The 14,110-nt window shown below is 39.8% G+C and overlaps 1 protein-coding gene and 1 long non-coding RNA gene across 2 annotated transcripts; one reads left to right on the top strand and one right to left on the bottom strand.

Moving 5' to 3' along the window:
• Positions 1-7,997: 7,997 nt before the first annotated feature.
• On the bottom strand, positions 7,998-10,683 carry LOC121994195. Its single transcript, XR_006115631.1, has 3 exons — positions 10,452-10,683; positions 9,518-10,371; positions 7,998-8,203 (listed from the first exon to the last, which is right to left on the bottom strand). It is a non-coding gene; the product is annotated as an uncharacterized LOC121994195 (long non-coding RNA).
• A 1,213-nt stretch (positions 10,684-11,896) lies between these two features.
• On the top strand, positions 11,897-13,745 carry LOC121996960. The gene is made up of 4 exons (XM_042551146.1): positions 11,897-12,041; positions 12,428-12,634; positions 12,743-12,806; positions 12,902-13,745. The coding sequence occupies exons 2-4, from the start codon at positions 12,468-12,470 to the stop codon at positions 13,181-13,183; spliced, it is 513 nt and encodes a 170-aa protein (XP_042407080.1). The 5' UTR covers positions 11,897-12,041; positions 12,428-12,467; the 3' UTR covers positions 13,184-13,745.
• Positions 13,746-14,110: the final 365 nt, after the last annotated feature.

The following is a 14,110-nucleotide window of genomic DNA, read 5'->3' as shown; positions in this document are numbered from 1 at the left end:
GCTTAAGCAACTTAGGCTTCTTGCAAAAGATAAATTGTCGTGTCCCACTCCAGTGTTGATTCCACACCTCTTGCACCATAGTCAAACAATCTGTATGCTCTGTCCCCATATTAAAGAATCTAAAGGGGGTCTTCTTTGATTCTTTAGCTGAAAGAGTGGCACCAAGCAAGATGTGAGGTCTAATAAACACCATAGAGAGAAAAAAAAATTGCCTGTGAAGTTCACAGTACTCCACTTGCAGACATCCTTGATTAAGCCATACTTCGTCCAATTTGCACAAAATTTTGTTCGACCATGTGTAAGAGTATCCCATAAATGAGAAAGCACTCTGTTTAAATCTCTGGTCTCATAGGCTGACAGTTGCACCGTTATATTTTTCCTTTGGAGTGGTAACATTATTGAAGTCCTCCACTATCATCCATGGATGATATGATTCAACATCCCTGGTTCTGAGACTTTCCTACAGATACCTCCTATTGACAACAGAAAAAAAAATCCATTGACAAAGTTGACTTGGAAGGAGATAGAGATTACCTAACAGCTCACCTTACAATGGATCGGAGCTAGTGGGTCCATATCCTGTGCTTTCAAAGGAACTCTAGTCAGGTTCAATACCTCCTGAAAGTTGTTGATCTGATTATATTCACACCTTGCTCTAGTTTTTCTTAACTAAGTTTGTTTTCAAGAACTTGCATTTTATCTATATTGTACTCCTTAATGAGGTGTCTCACTCCAATTTAGTTAAGGGGAAGATTTAGGCCCCTTATATTCCAGCAGGCTAGCTTCTTGGAGATATGGAAAGTGTATGGACCACCCTCCACCTCTTTTGCCTTGATGGGCCCTGAGGCTTTACCATTTTTCATTTAGCTTGCACCCTGCTCTCTACATCTGCTGCTTGATCTGGCTGTTCATCCTGTTCTAGCAAAGTGAATTGCTCATTCTGATTTGAGTTCACAGCCTTCAAGCTCGTTATCTTCTTTTCAGCTGCTTCCTGTCTGGTTGACTGCTGCGTTGCTGAAATTGATCGTCCATTCTGCTGGTTGTTGTTGTGCCTGCTGCGGCATTGGTTGCTGTTATATGCTCCTCCCTATTTTTTTTTCCTTTGCTGCATTCATCAGCTGGGCAGTTGACGAATCAATTTGTTTCACATTAGGTCCCAGCTCCCCATCTTCCTCCTTTATTCTTTGCTGTATAGTGTCATTCCTGAGGGTGGTGGGTATGCTTTCTTTCAGCGGCAAACAATTGCCAGCATTGTCCTCGAACATTTTACAATTTGTACAAAATTTAGGTTCATATTCAAAGACCACCCTTTGCTTATATTCTCCGTCTGGTAATCTGATCTTAACATTCTGGACTAATTCCTTCGAAGTGTCAACTTCGATGAGTACCCTAGCAAAATCTAAATATTCTTTTGTGCAGGCCTCCATGTCTGTATATAATGGTTTGTCTACTTTGGATACAATCCGGCTCAGGCATATGGCATTCCAACATTCCAGAGGTAAACATGGCAGCATTATCGAAACCAGGACATATGCAAAAGGCGAAATCACTTGCCCTCAGCGTCTCCATCGCACCCAACTCAAGGTCATCATGAGGAAAGTAAATCATGATAGCCGAGAGGGCAAGTGGTGGATCGGATGAGGTACATAGGGTCTAGAGATTTACGCCCCGATATCCCTATGATTTGACCTCACGTTTTCAATTGCAAACGTAACTACCATTTGTAGATTATACTAAATGTATGAAAGGCGAATTAAAAATAAATGCGGTAAAAACTTACAGCGATCTCCCGCAGATCCGCAGTCTGCAGTGGCGAAAACTCACTGTTGGAAGAGCGATCACAAGATCGGAAAGCCCTCCGCAATTCCACAAACAAAATCCTGCCGCCTTGGATGTTCTCCTCTTACTCTCGTCTCCAACGCACACTGAGCCTTGGACGGATCCCCTTTATATAGGGAAATACACTAGGGGCATAATGGACTTTTCCATTATGTGTAGTGGGGAACATGGGTCACGTTCCCCACTATCCCCATTTCCAACATCTCCCACTCGTCCAAGGTAAGTCACTAAGACTAGTTCATTCAGGTAAGTCACAAAAACTTAATAAGTCACATAGACTATTAGAGAGTTTGGTCACATAGACCGTATGAGAACATCCAATCCATACTTAGAGAAAATGATTCGTGCGACAGAAAGCACACTGAGCGATAGTTGCTAAGAAGATTGTTACACCTTGACTTAGCCGCTCTTTGAGCAATCAATACTAATAAAGTTGTTACATTTTACTTAGCTGCTCAAATAAATTAGAGACACACTCTTCATGGCACATAGCCTCTTTCCTGGTGGCACATAGCCTTTATCCAGAATCCATCCAATCTTCAAGTGACACACAACCATTATCTTGAAGATATCCATGTCTTGTTATTTACCCAGATTAAATAATTTTCATTTACATCGATATGAACATCTCTAATCCCTTATAATGACCATTATGTCATGAGCATGTTCCATATCCAATATTCACATTCATTTCCGTACATAACAGAAATGGGTCGACCAGTGAATAACAACAAAAGATGTAAATATATTTAATCTTCCTTTTTAGCTAGAATCAATTCATTTTAATCAGTCACTTTCCTAGTTATGCTCCATAGACCGAATCATCCATAGCCATAGGATACACGCTAAAGTAGCAGACACTGATTAAAACTTCAAGTAGACAGCTAAATAGTCACTAAGGCAAAAATTGAGATTAACATATAATCTCAAAGGTCTCACATAGTATAGAAACAGGGATTCATTCTCCTACTACCTTTATTGTCGCAATAGCACATGTGGTATGAATCACATGCTACGATGTTATTCTCTTTACTAAAAAGAGTGCATGTTGTCTTCAAATTTAACATCGTAGAGATTTCGATCTAGACATACCTAACGTCTAATCCTGAATTCAACATATGAATTCTAATCTGACTTTCAACAGGTTTAGTAATGGTGGGTTCATTTACTTCGATCATTATTTACACATAAATGATCTCATCTTGACACAATTATCAAGGCGACCTCAACTTATGAATCTGTCTCTAATTTCATAATTTCAGCTACGTAAGCTGTTTCATAAGTAACGGTTTTACCCCTATTTGTACTTAACAAACAGAGATGATTGTCCATGTGAGTGGACCAATCTCCACCTGCCAACATGCTCACCGAGATCTTACATGAATGTAACAAATATAACATATACACTGAATAAATTATGGCAAATGACACAATCATAACACAAAGTCTGATTGTTATTTCAATATTGTTACATTCTACGAAGTCCCAAAGACTTTACATGTTCTTTAAATGACTCTTTAGTCATTGACTTAGTAAAAGGATCTGCAAGCATAACACGTGTAGGGACATACTCAAGAATGACTTTTCTTTTAGCCACAATATCCCTTACAAAATTATATTTAATTTCTATATGCTTGTCTTTGCTATGATATTTGAGATCCTTGGAAAAAGCTATTGCAGCTTGACTATCACAGTAGACAGTTACTGAACTCCCACTATCCTCAGCAATTTTCAGATGCTTCAGAAACCTTCTCAACCAGACTGCTTCTTGTACAGCTACTGAACATGCCACATATTTAGCTTCCATAGTCGACAAAGCTACACAAACTTGTTTCTTGCTGTTCCAGGAGATGGCGCCACCATTCAGCAAGAATGCATAGCATGATGTGGATTTTCTATCATCCAGGTCTCCAGCCCAATCTGCATCTGAATAACCTTTCAGACTCATATCTGATCCTTGAAAACAGAGACAATAATCTGTTGTCGCCTTCAGATATCTGAATATCCTTTTCACCTCCTTCCAGTGTCTTGGTTAAGCCAACAACATAGCTGATATAGGGACGTATACACATCAAACTACTAATAGCACTGGCATATGGTTTTTTATTCATCTCAGCTATTTCCTCTGGAGTTTTAGGACACATACTCTTGCTCAACACAGTACCTTTCACAATAGGTGTATGTTCTATGTTGCAATTAGACATGCTAAAATGATGTAACATCTTATTTATATAAGACTCTTGTGACAGACCCAAAAGTCTTTTAGGACGATCTCTTATGATCTTCACCCCTAAGATGTATTCAGCTTCTCCCATATCTGTTGTATCAAATTGTGATGACAGCCACTTCTTGACTTCATTCACATATCCTATGTCATTTTCCAGCTATCAGCATATCATCAACATATAATGATAAAATGACATACTTTCCTTTTTCCTGTTTCAGGAAAACACAATGATCCTCATTGATCATTTCAAAACCATAAGATAAAACGACTTCATTAAATCTTATGTTCCATTGTCTTGACGCTTGCTTTAGCCCATATATAGACTTTCCAAGTCTACATACTTTTTTCTCTTGGCCTTCAGCAATGAAACCTTCTGGTTGAACCATATAGATTTCTTCGTCAAAATCACCGTTAAGGAAAGCGGTTTTTACATCCATTTGATGTAATTCTAAGTCATAATGTGCCACAAAGGCCAAAATAACTCTTATTGATACAAATTTCACTACGGGAGAAAATGTCTCTTCAAAGTCAATACCCACCATTTGGGTATATCCTTTTGCAACTAAACGAGTTTTGTATCTGTTAATCGATCCATCTGCTTTCCTCTTTATTTTGAGAATCCATTTATTCCCAATAGCCCTTCGGCCCGGAGGAAGATCGACTAAGTCTCAAACATGATTTTGAATCATGGACTCCATCTCTTCAACCATTGCAGCTTTCCATTTTTCTCTAACTTTACATCCCAATGCTTCCTCAATGGATTGAGGCTCGTCGTCGTCAATTGGAAGTGTAACCAATGCCTCATTCTCAATATCAAACCTCTTCTTAGGTTTGATCTTACGAACACTTCTCCGTAAGTTGGGCTGTTGAGAAGTCAACTCATGACTCGGCATATCACTCTCACTCGGTTGACTAGACTCAGGTATCCCTTTTGACACCTCTCTTGTTGATAATATCTCATCCTCCTCAAATAGAGGAACATTTTTATCAACATCACCTCTGATTGGGAACTCTGTTTCGAGAAAAGTCGCATCTCTCGAGTCTATTTCGGAGATGGTTCCATCTAGTTGCTCACCTATGAAAACATAACCTTTGGAGGTCTCATGATATCTTATAAAGATACATTTCTTACCTCTAGGCCCTAGTTTTCCATACTTGTGAGAACTATCATGAACATAAGCAGTTGACCCCCAAGGTCTCAGATTACTCAAATCTGGTTTTCTGCCTGTCCAACATTCATATGGGGTAGATGGAACTGACTTTGAAGGCACTTTGTTAAGTATATAGGCTGCAGTTAATAGTGCATCTCCCCAATAGGAGATTGGCAAATTAGCTTGCGCCATCATAGACCTAACCCTTTCAAGAAGAGTCCTATTTCTCTTTCAGCTATCCCATTTTGCTGTGGAGTTCTAGGGATTGTTAACTGTCTAATAATCCCTCTATCATTACATATTGTCTTGAACATATCAAACAAATACTCCCCTCCACGGTCAGTGCGTAAAGCCTTAACTTTACGTTCTGTTTGATTCTCAACTTCGTTCATATAACGAATGAAGCAATCTAATGCTTCAGATTTGTGAGAAATCAAATACACATGACCGAACCTAGAGAAAGCATCAATAAATGTAATGAAATAGGAAGCTTCATGTCTAGCCTTCACATTCATTGGACCACAAATGTCCGAATGAATTAACTGCAATGTCGATTCAGATCTAATAGCCTTTCCAAATGGTTTCCTAGTTGCTTTTCCAGCAAGACAATGCTCACATATAGACAATTGAATCTTATCTCGAGTGCCCAATAGACCCTCTCTAGCTAATCGATTCATACGTTCTTGTCCTATGTGTCCTAATCTAGCATGCCAAACTTCATCAGTTATATCTGCATCACTAGTTAAAGCAATGTTTGAAAAACAACCATCAATAGCATAATTGACATCTGGTTCTACATCAAGAACCATAAAACCATTTGTTAAAAAAAACCATATCCGATTGACACTGAGTCAATCTTAAGTTCAACAGACCGACTGTAAAAATTAATACAATACCCTAAATCAAGAAGACACGTAACGGAAACAAGATTCCGTCGAATTTCAGGAGCATACAGGACATCATGTAGAAATAAAACTCTACCACCACGTAGGTTGAGTTTGCAAGTGTCGACTCCTTTGACTTCAACTCTTGCATTATTTCCCACATAGATCCACTTGTTGCCAGCTGGTACCCGACGGTACTCAACAAATGTAACTCGTTCCCGAGATACATGGTTAATTGCTCCCGAATCTATAATCCACAAAGGATAAGAATCAGCTAACAACACTGAACTAGCAACAAAATGCTCTTGAAAAAAAGACACACTTGGATTTACCTTTTTCGGCTCAGTACACTCCCGAGAAAAGTGACCCTTTTTGCCACAATTAAAATAAGTCAACTTGTTTTTAGGTTTCTTTCCAGTCTTCTTGACTATCTTCTTGATTGGGCCTTGTCCCACAACAGCAGCTTCCCTCTTCTTTCCCTTCTCTTTCTTGAACTATTTTTTTTTCTTGGATCCATATGATCCAGCAGAACTTACAGCCACATAGGCTTGTCCAGTAATCCTTGCGGATTCAACTCTCTCCGCCTCCAATTCTACATGGCGTGAGACATCAGTGAAAGTCTTGATACTCTCACTGTGAGTTAAGGTCTGCTTCATGGTCTCCCAAGAATCTGGAAGTGAACGAATAACTGCTTGAACCTGTTGTTCATCAGTCAACTCATGACCAGCAGTTTTAAGCTCCCGAATCATGTTCGACATCTCCCTGAGGTGTTGAACCATTGACATATTCGGACGCTTTTTGTAGCTGTCAAATTTAATTGTCAGCTGTCGAAGCTTGCGCAGACTTACTCCACTGTATTTTTCTTTAAGGGCAACCAAGACTTCATGAGCCGTAAGATATGACTCATATTCAAAAGCTAGGTCGTCTACCATTGAACTAATCAATATACCCTTTGCAGTGGAGTCTTTTTTCTTCCATGCCTTATAGGCATCAAGATCTCGTCTGTGTTCTGCAGTGGGACCATCTACAGGTACTTCCATAACCTGATTTACAGTCTCTAGAACTTCTTGTTCCTCAAGTACATATTGTATCTTGAGGTGTCAGATCTTGTAGTTATCCCCATTAAGTTTTTCACCTTTGTTGAGTTCAGCTATTATGTTTTCGGTTGTCATAATCTATCATAAAAAAATAAATTATTTAGTATTCAGTGTATATCATATGTATGTAATTTATGATTGACTTAATATGACTTTGAGTTGGTTTACAAAATCAAGTGACAACTATGTTTTCACTCATCATCCGTATGACCAATCAAATTAATATTAATCAATTCTATTACATACATCCCAACAAATGAATTAATCATTTATAATATCATGAATTCATTAATTAAATGAACTAATCATTTAATATATCATGTTTTTTTTAATTAAATGAACTAATCATTTAATACATCATGAACTAATCATGCATCATGTCAAGCAAACAACATAAATAAATGAACATATCATTAATATAAAATTATGCTGTAAATTGTTAACATATAACTAACTGACATGAATGAAATGGACTAACTATTGTTCATACAAAACGACAATAAAAATAACAGAACTTTAATAAACTAGATAGGCAACTACCACTTCCACTGGATGTACACTAGTGCAGGTTCTAATATAATCCCTCTCACCTAGACTCATTTGGGGTAATCCTAGGCAAGACAGCTTCAAGATTCTCTATCGATCCTCTTCTGGTTCCTCCTCGATCATTTCCGGGTCCTCTTCGAACTCTTCCGGGTCCTCTTCAGTCATATGATGAAGCAACTCCTCACATAGTACAGAATATGTGACGCGTCCTTGATGACACCCCCAAATATAGTCCGCTATCATCCTAGGATTTTCTGGCAATGATTGCATCAAAGCCCAAATCCTATAACTGTCCAGGACTGGAAATTCTTCTCGCTCAAGTTTCCAAAACAAATCATCAAGTCGTCCAATGTGTCCGTCGGCTCCATAAGTAGAGTTGTACTCTATCTCCTGAATCTCCTCCCTGAGCTGATTTCGTCGTACTTCGCGATGAGTCAATGTGGTAATCGTCCGTGCCATCTGAAAAATTGAAAATAAATAAGTCAGTACAAAACCGACTAACCAGTACAAAACCGGCTTATTTCAATTTATACAGGCTTAGTACCAACATAATAAATCAAGAAAAATAAATCTTCTCGATTTTCAGGAGTTCAAGTCGACAATTAGAACTAATCTAATTGGTCAGACCCATTGGATCAGTTGATTAGGGATCCAGATCCTAAGCTTGGTCCATTGTCCTTAATTAGAACTAATCTAATTGGACAGGGATTTTGTGCCTATGTTCTGTTATTTTTTCTCTAAGTCCATTTCTACCAATTTCAGACTTATTGATCAAACTCAGATCCGTTTGATCATTGATCAATTGGTTTAAGTCTGACCAATTAGAACAAATCTAATTGTTTTGATCAAATCTGACCCATTTGAACAAATCTGATCATTTGATCATATTTGGTCTAAGTCCAATTAATCAACCCAAATTGATTTCGGGTTGGATCAAATTGATTCGGTTAAACCAACTAATGATTTAAACCTGAACCGGATCTAAATGGACCAAAATTACTCTAGACCATTTATTATAAATGGGAATTAATTGAAACTAATATTCAATTAATTATTGCATGTACCAAAATTAAAAATATTGTTACGATAGGCATACATTAACATGTACAGTACGCATGCAAAATTTTTTTTTTTAAACACCTTTCTGCATAAAAAATTCGAAACACAAAAGTTTCATTTTTTTTTTAAGCATGCAGCAATTATGCTCACGTTATTATTTTTTTTTTTATAAATCTATTGTTTTGCAAAATATTTGCATACTGTTTTACAAAATATTTGCATGCATGAATACGTGGGAACTTATTTGTTCACAGGTTTTTTTTTTTTGATAAACATAAAAAAAACACCCACGTCTTTTGCACCGTGCTTCACAAATGCACGATTTTTCCGCCGACGCCGTGCCCACGATCGACCATGCCGAGTCGTCGATGCTGCGCCTCACCCATAGCCTCCATGCAACCGTAACAAATACAGTCGCCGACCACGAAGGCCAATCTCCGGCCTATTAGGACGGTCGCCGGTCATGGCCATGTACTGCCGTCGTCGGCAAATCCATGCAGCGTTGCGATTTTACAAATTTGGCACAACGTGTATGTTACGACACATTAGTCATGCAAAACAACGACGGGAAATGACGAAGCGATACAGAAAATTTCCAAACAGAGATTTCATAATTCGTCTCTAAGCATTTAGAACTAACACGGCTCTGATACCACTGTAGATTATACTAAATGCATGAAAGGCGAATTAAAAATAAATGCGGTAAAAACTTACAGCGATCTCCCGCAGATCCGCAGTCTGCAGTGGCGAAAACTCACTGTCGGAAGAGCGATCACAAGATTGGAAAGTCCTCCGCAATTCCACAAACCAAATCCCGCCGCCTTGAATGTTCTCCTCTTACTCTCGTCTCCAACGCACACTGAGCCTTGGACGGATCCCCTTTATATAAGGAAATACACTAGGGGCATAATGGACTTTTCCATTATGTTTAGTGGAGAACATGGGCCACATTCCCCACTATCCCCATTTCCAACATCATTTACCATCTCACATAATCCCGTGGGATTTATCCAAACCGGGACATGCTTAATCTCATGGTCGTCAAATTTAAAAAATTTTGGCATGATCTTCAGCAACAGGGGTTTGCCAGATACAAAGTATGGCCCCGCATTCAGCACATCATTCCTATCCTCTCCTTTGAAGATTTATCCAGCCACTGGGGTGAACAAAATAAGAACAAGTTCCCGTCGAGGAATCACAAACCTTAAAAAGCGCTTCGTTGCCTGGAAATCGTGTTGGAAAATATGAGGCAAAACCCCCAAGCATCCTCCGTTTTGTCCAGGTTGTGTATTGGGAGCTCGACTACATCGACATCTGTCTGCACTTCATTGAGGTCAATTCTGTCAAACAGTTCAACAGTTGGGTTCAAAATAGAGGTCCTCCTCATCAAGTGTCACCGAGATACTAGAGGAGACTGTTCCCTCATTCAGACCGGAACTTGCTGCCTACTGTCCATTGTTGGAATCCACCGCTTGAGTTGCAGGAAGCTTCTGTGTTGTTCTTCTTCGTCTTTCCCCACTGGATGGGATTGCTAGCTTCTGCAACAGCTTCAGCTGCAGCTCTCCGTTCTGAGAACCGGGAATCCCCAAGTCTTCAGGAGTTCCAACCAAATATGTAGAAAAGTAAAAAGAAAATCAGAAACTCTAACCACACAGCGGCTTCAGTAGTAGTATTAACAGCACAGTTCAGCGCCGGCTTCAGCAGCTGATCGCCAACCGGAGATCCCTTCAGCAGCAGCTCCTCGGATCTGGGAATCCAGGTTTCCCCCAGTTCTCAAAGGGGACGACAAAATAAAGCCTCACCGCCGGCGTAGCCTCTCCAGGTTCTCAGCCGGGATTTACAGGGAGGCGGCTAGAGTTTTGATTTTTGAAATGTAAAAGAAGGTTGGGATTTACTGTCATAGTGATGAAAACAGAGACTCCAGACGGTTGGGCCACGTGGGCTCTCTCTTTCACCAATATTGCAAACATGGGCCGGTGTAATTGACATGCGAGCAAGGGCTCAACCTTAGTGAGGCCAGGCCCACATTTCTCAGTGGGCCTCCCCAAATTAGTCACCTTCACGCTGCGTGGGACCCTACCAAGGCACCAAGTCGCCGACAATGTCAGATTTGTTTAGTGCTGCACTTGTCCCCTTCTTTTCATTATTATTAATCGACCGATTTCTAGCTAATCTTTACGCACATGGTACAATCCAATGCATGGAAAAGCAAACGAAATTTAATATTAAGAGTTAGATGCAAAATATATATATTAAAATGATTAAGAAGGATAACTCACGTGACTGCACGAGTGTCTCCCTCTTTACTGTGTATTCACTACGTATCTGGTATCTATATAAATACGTTGGTATTAATTAGTTTAATGATTCTTGATTTTGAAATCTGATAACGAATTTAATGTTAATATAATCCCCGTTGAAAAGGTGGGTCAAAATTAAAAGCTCTGACCGGAGTCACGATCGGAATGGTTGAGCCGCCGCCGCCGTCCACTGGCCCAGAAATTGAAACCAAATCGCTGCCTGCGTCGTCGACTAAGCCCTGATTATTAAACAAATTAAAATGCGCTAATAATATTTAATTAAGGGCTAAGGAATTATTATGACCGGATAATTAAACCGAACGTATGATATATACGAGTAATTATATTTCCGAGTAAACCTAATTAAATGCAGATTATGCGTGTCTAATGAGTGGTTAATTAGTTAGCCATATGAGCTATGCGTAGCTGGAACGCCATAATCCAACACGGAACGGTGACATAAAATCTAGATTTATTTATTTATTTTGAGAGGTTATCAAAATTTATTAATTATTGTTTGTAAATTAAGAGATGTTTTGTTAATTCGTGGAATTTTTAGAAGAATAATATGCAAAAATTAAAACTAAAAGGAGTGAGCTACGACTCTCGAGGAGTATTATAAATAATAAAATCGAATCACGAGATAAGAGATTACATTTTTTGAATTTAAATATAGTTTCATCATTTAATTGCAGCGATTACTGGTCACGCCGGTTACCGGTCATCCGATTCCTACACTACTTCGCTTATCTTGTTTATTGGTCCCTCACGCTTCTCTCATTTTTATTTTTTATTTTATCTTTTTATTTTTTTTCTTCCTATAAATCTGTTCCGAATCTCTCTTTTACTCTCCTTCCTCTCTTTATCGGCACTCTCATCTTTGTTCTCCCGCCGGAGTTCTCTCCATCGTCTCTCTCGCACGAAGGAGGTGGGACAAGGTATTTGAAGATAATACTCTCCGATGCTGTGCGGTCATCGTCCTTTTTGCTCTTAAATCTGTGCTTTTTCATCCATCTCGTGATTTTAAGAAGTCCCTCTTACTATGAGATGGAACCTTTACTGGACTTTCATGGAATTATCGGCAGTTTTTCTGCAAAGAGAGGGCAATTGTGTTGTCCCGTTAAAAACTTATGGTTTTCTGGTCCGATAACAGCTAAAATTTCCATTGCCTAGCTGCTTTCGTTTCCCTTCTGTCCAAAGTAGCTTGCTTGTTTGGATTTTTACCTGGTTTTTCCAGATCTGGTTGAGAAAGTTTGGGTTTCTTAATTAATTGGGTGGTTCATGCTTGGATCGGAGAACTTATTCCTTTGATTTGCTCTTGTAGAGGTGTTGCTGTCGCGGGTCTCGAAGAGCTTGAAGAAAAAATGAATCACTGTGCGATGCAACAGCAGAACGCCTTTGTTGCCTGCGAAGAGATGAGGGCCCCCTTCGCCGTAGCAGAGAGGAAGCCGCCTGTCCTCTGTCCCAAGCCTCGGCGAGTAAGCTCGTTCGCTTCCGTCGGAGATTCCGTCCGGCCTCTTAGATGGCACAGGTATCCGTCTCATCTCATCTGAAGTCCAGCTGCTACTTGACGAATCACTCGTTCTTCGCATGCTCCAACCTGTCCAACTTTTCTTGTTTTGTTGTTGTTGTTGTTTAGTCATCAATTGGATATGTCTGATTCGAAGGCCGGGGCAGACCTTCTTGACATATTTCTTTCAAAGGTAAGATTTTTCTTTGTTTTCTATTAGTTTGTTTAATAAATCAATTGATTCCTCGGATAAAACATCTAAATTTCTATGGTGCTGAATGATTGTAGGGAGGAGAGCAGAGTCAAGTTTCTTGTTCACCACCCTTCTTCTGTGGCTCGCCGCCGAGCCGTGCGGCGAACCCAGTCGTCCACGACGCCCGCTTCGGCGAGGACCGCCCACCCGCGCCCTTCGCCCCTTCACAACTAACCCAAACCGGCCCGCCTGTGTCCCCCAAGCAAGGCTGTGCCCACGCCAAGTTTGGCCTGGTTCCGGCAGCCGTGCGTGTCGAGGGTTTTGACTGCCTCAACCGCGGCCGCCGGAGCTGCAGCAGCATAACCGCTGTGGCCTAAACCAGTCCCTTCTTCCGGCGCGTTCTCGGCCCCATTTTGGAGCGCTGCCGAGGAAGAGAATAACAAAACAAAGAGGACAAAAACAATAACAAAGAGGACAAACTATAATCCAAAATTTAGGGTGCCAAAATTAGCAACGGAGATGGCGAAGAAGAGAGTTAAATTAAAATGGAGCTCTGAGGTATTTTGCAAGTCCTTTAAGCTTTTTCTCTGCCACTGTACATTTTTCTAGTACCATTCTGTCTGTTCGTAATTCAAGTTCCATGTAGATACAAAGTAAGAGATGAGAGACGGAGAGGAAGAAGGCTACTTTTTTTTCTTTTTTTTTTTAATGTTTTTATTTTGATCCATGAATTGGATTAGCTATTGTTCTCAAGAGCTATAGCTTGAGGGGGAGTTTGCTTTTTGAGCTCAAAAGTTCTGGATCTCTTCCAACTCCAAAATTGTTATTGTAAAAATCTTAGGCCGTTCGACTCATCTGTTGTGTCCCTCGATTCTGTAAATATTCAATTTGTATAAAAATATGCTTGAATCATGAAATCCAGGGTCAATTATTTGCCCATGCTCTTTCTCTTCGTCTTAGCTGCCTCTGTCTTTTTTAATGTTCTTGTTGTGTGGTTGTCCTTTGCTTGCTGTGGATGGCAGCCTCCATTGAAAGCAATTGTGCCAACAGCTTCTTTTATATACATGCATTCAATTATTTTAGGTACTTGGCCATTGCCATCGTGAGTGGAATTCTTAATGTTGGAGGTTGTTCTGAGTATCAGTTAGTAAAATCAATTAGTTTATGCGTAATAATTTTTAAGATGGTCCCTGACTAAATATTAATTTTAATCAATAATGCAGTTTTGCCCCTTGTTGTAGCTTTTATCAGAAGACCGAGCCAGCCTGAATATGCATCGACTGAGCTGGAGCCAGTAGACGTAG

Source organism: Zingiber officinale, chromosome 6A (genome assembly GCF_018446385.1).
Source record: "Zingiber officinale cultivar Zhangliang chromosome 6A, Zo_v1.1, whole genome shotgun sequence".
NCBI lineage: Eukaryota > Viridiplantae > Streptophyta > Magnoliopsida > Zingiberales > Zingiberaceae > Zingiber > Zingiber officinale.
This window is presented reverse-complemented; position numbering and strand designations above follow the sequence as displayed.

Bases quoted from the DNA above. Each gene is read 5' to 3' on its own strand.
- LOC121996960 (XM_042551146.1), top strand. From the start codon at position 12,468: ATGAATCACTGTGCGATGCAACAGCAGAACGCCTTTGTTGCCTGCGAA. The intron at 12,635-12,742 runs GTATCCGTCTCA...GTTGTTGTTTAG, and splicing joins CGGCCTCTTAGATGGCACAG to TCATCAATTGGATATGTCTG. The intron at 12,807-12,901 runs GTAAGATTTTTC...GAATGATTGTAG, and splicing joins TTGACATATTTCTTTCAAAG to GGAGGAGAGCAGAGTCAAGT.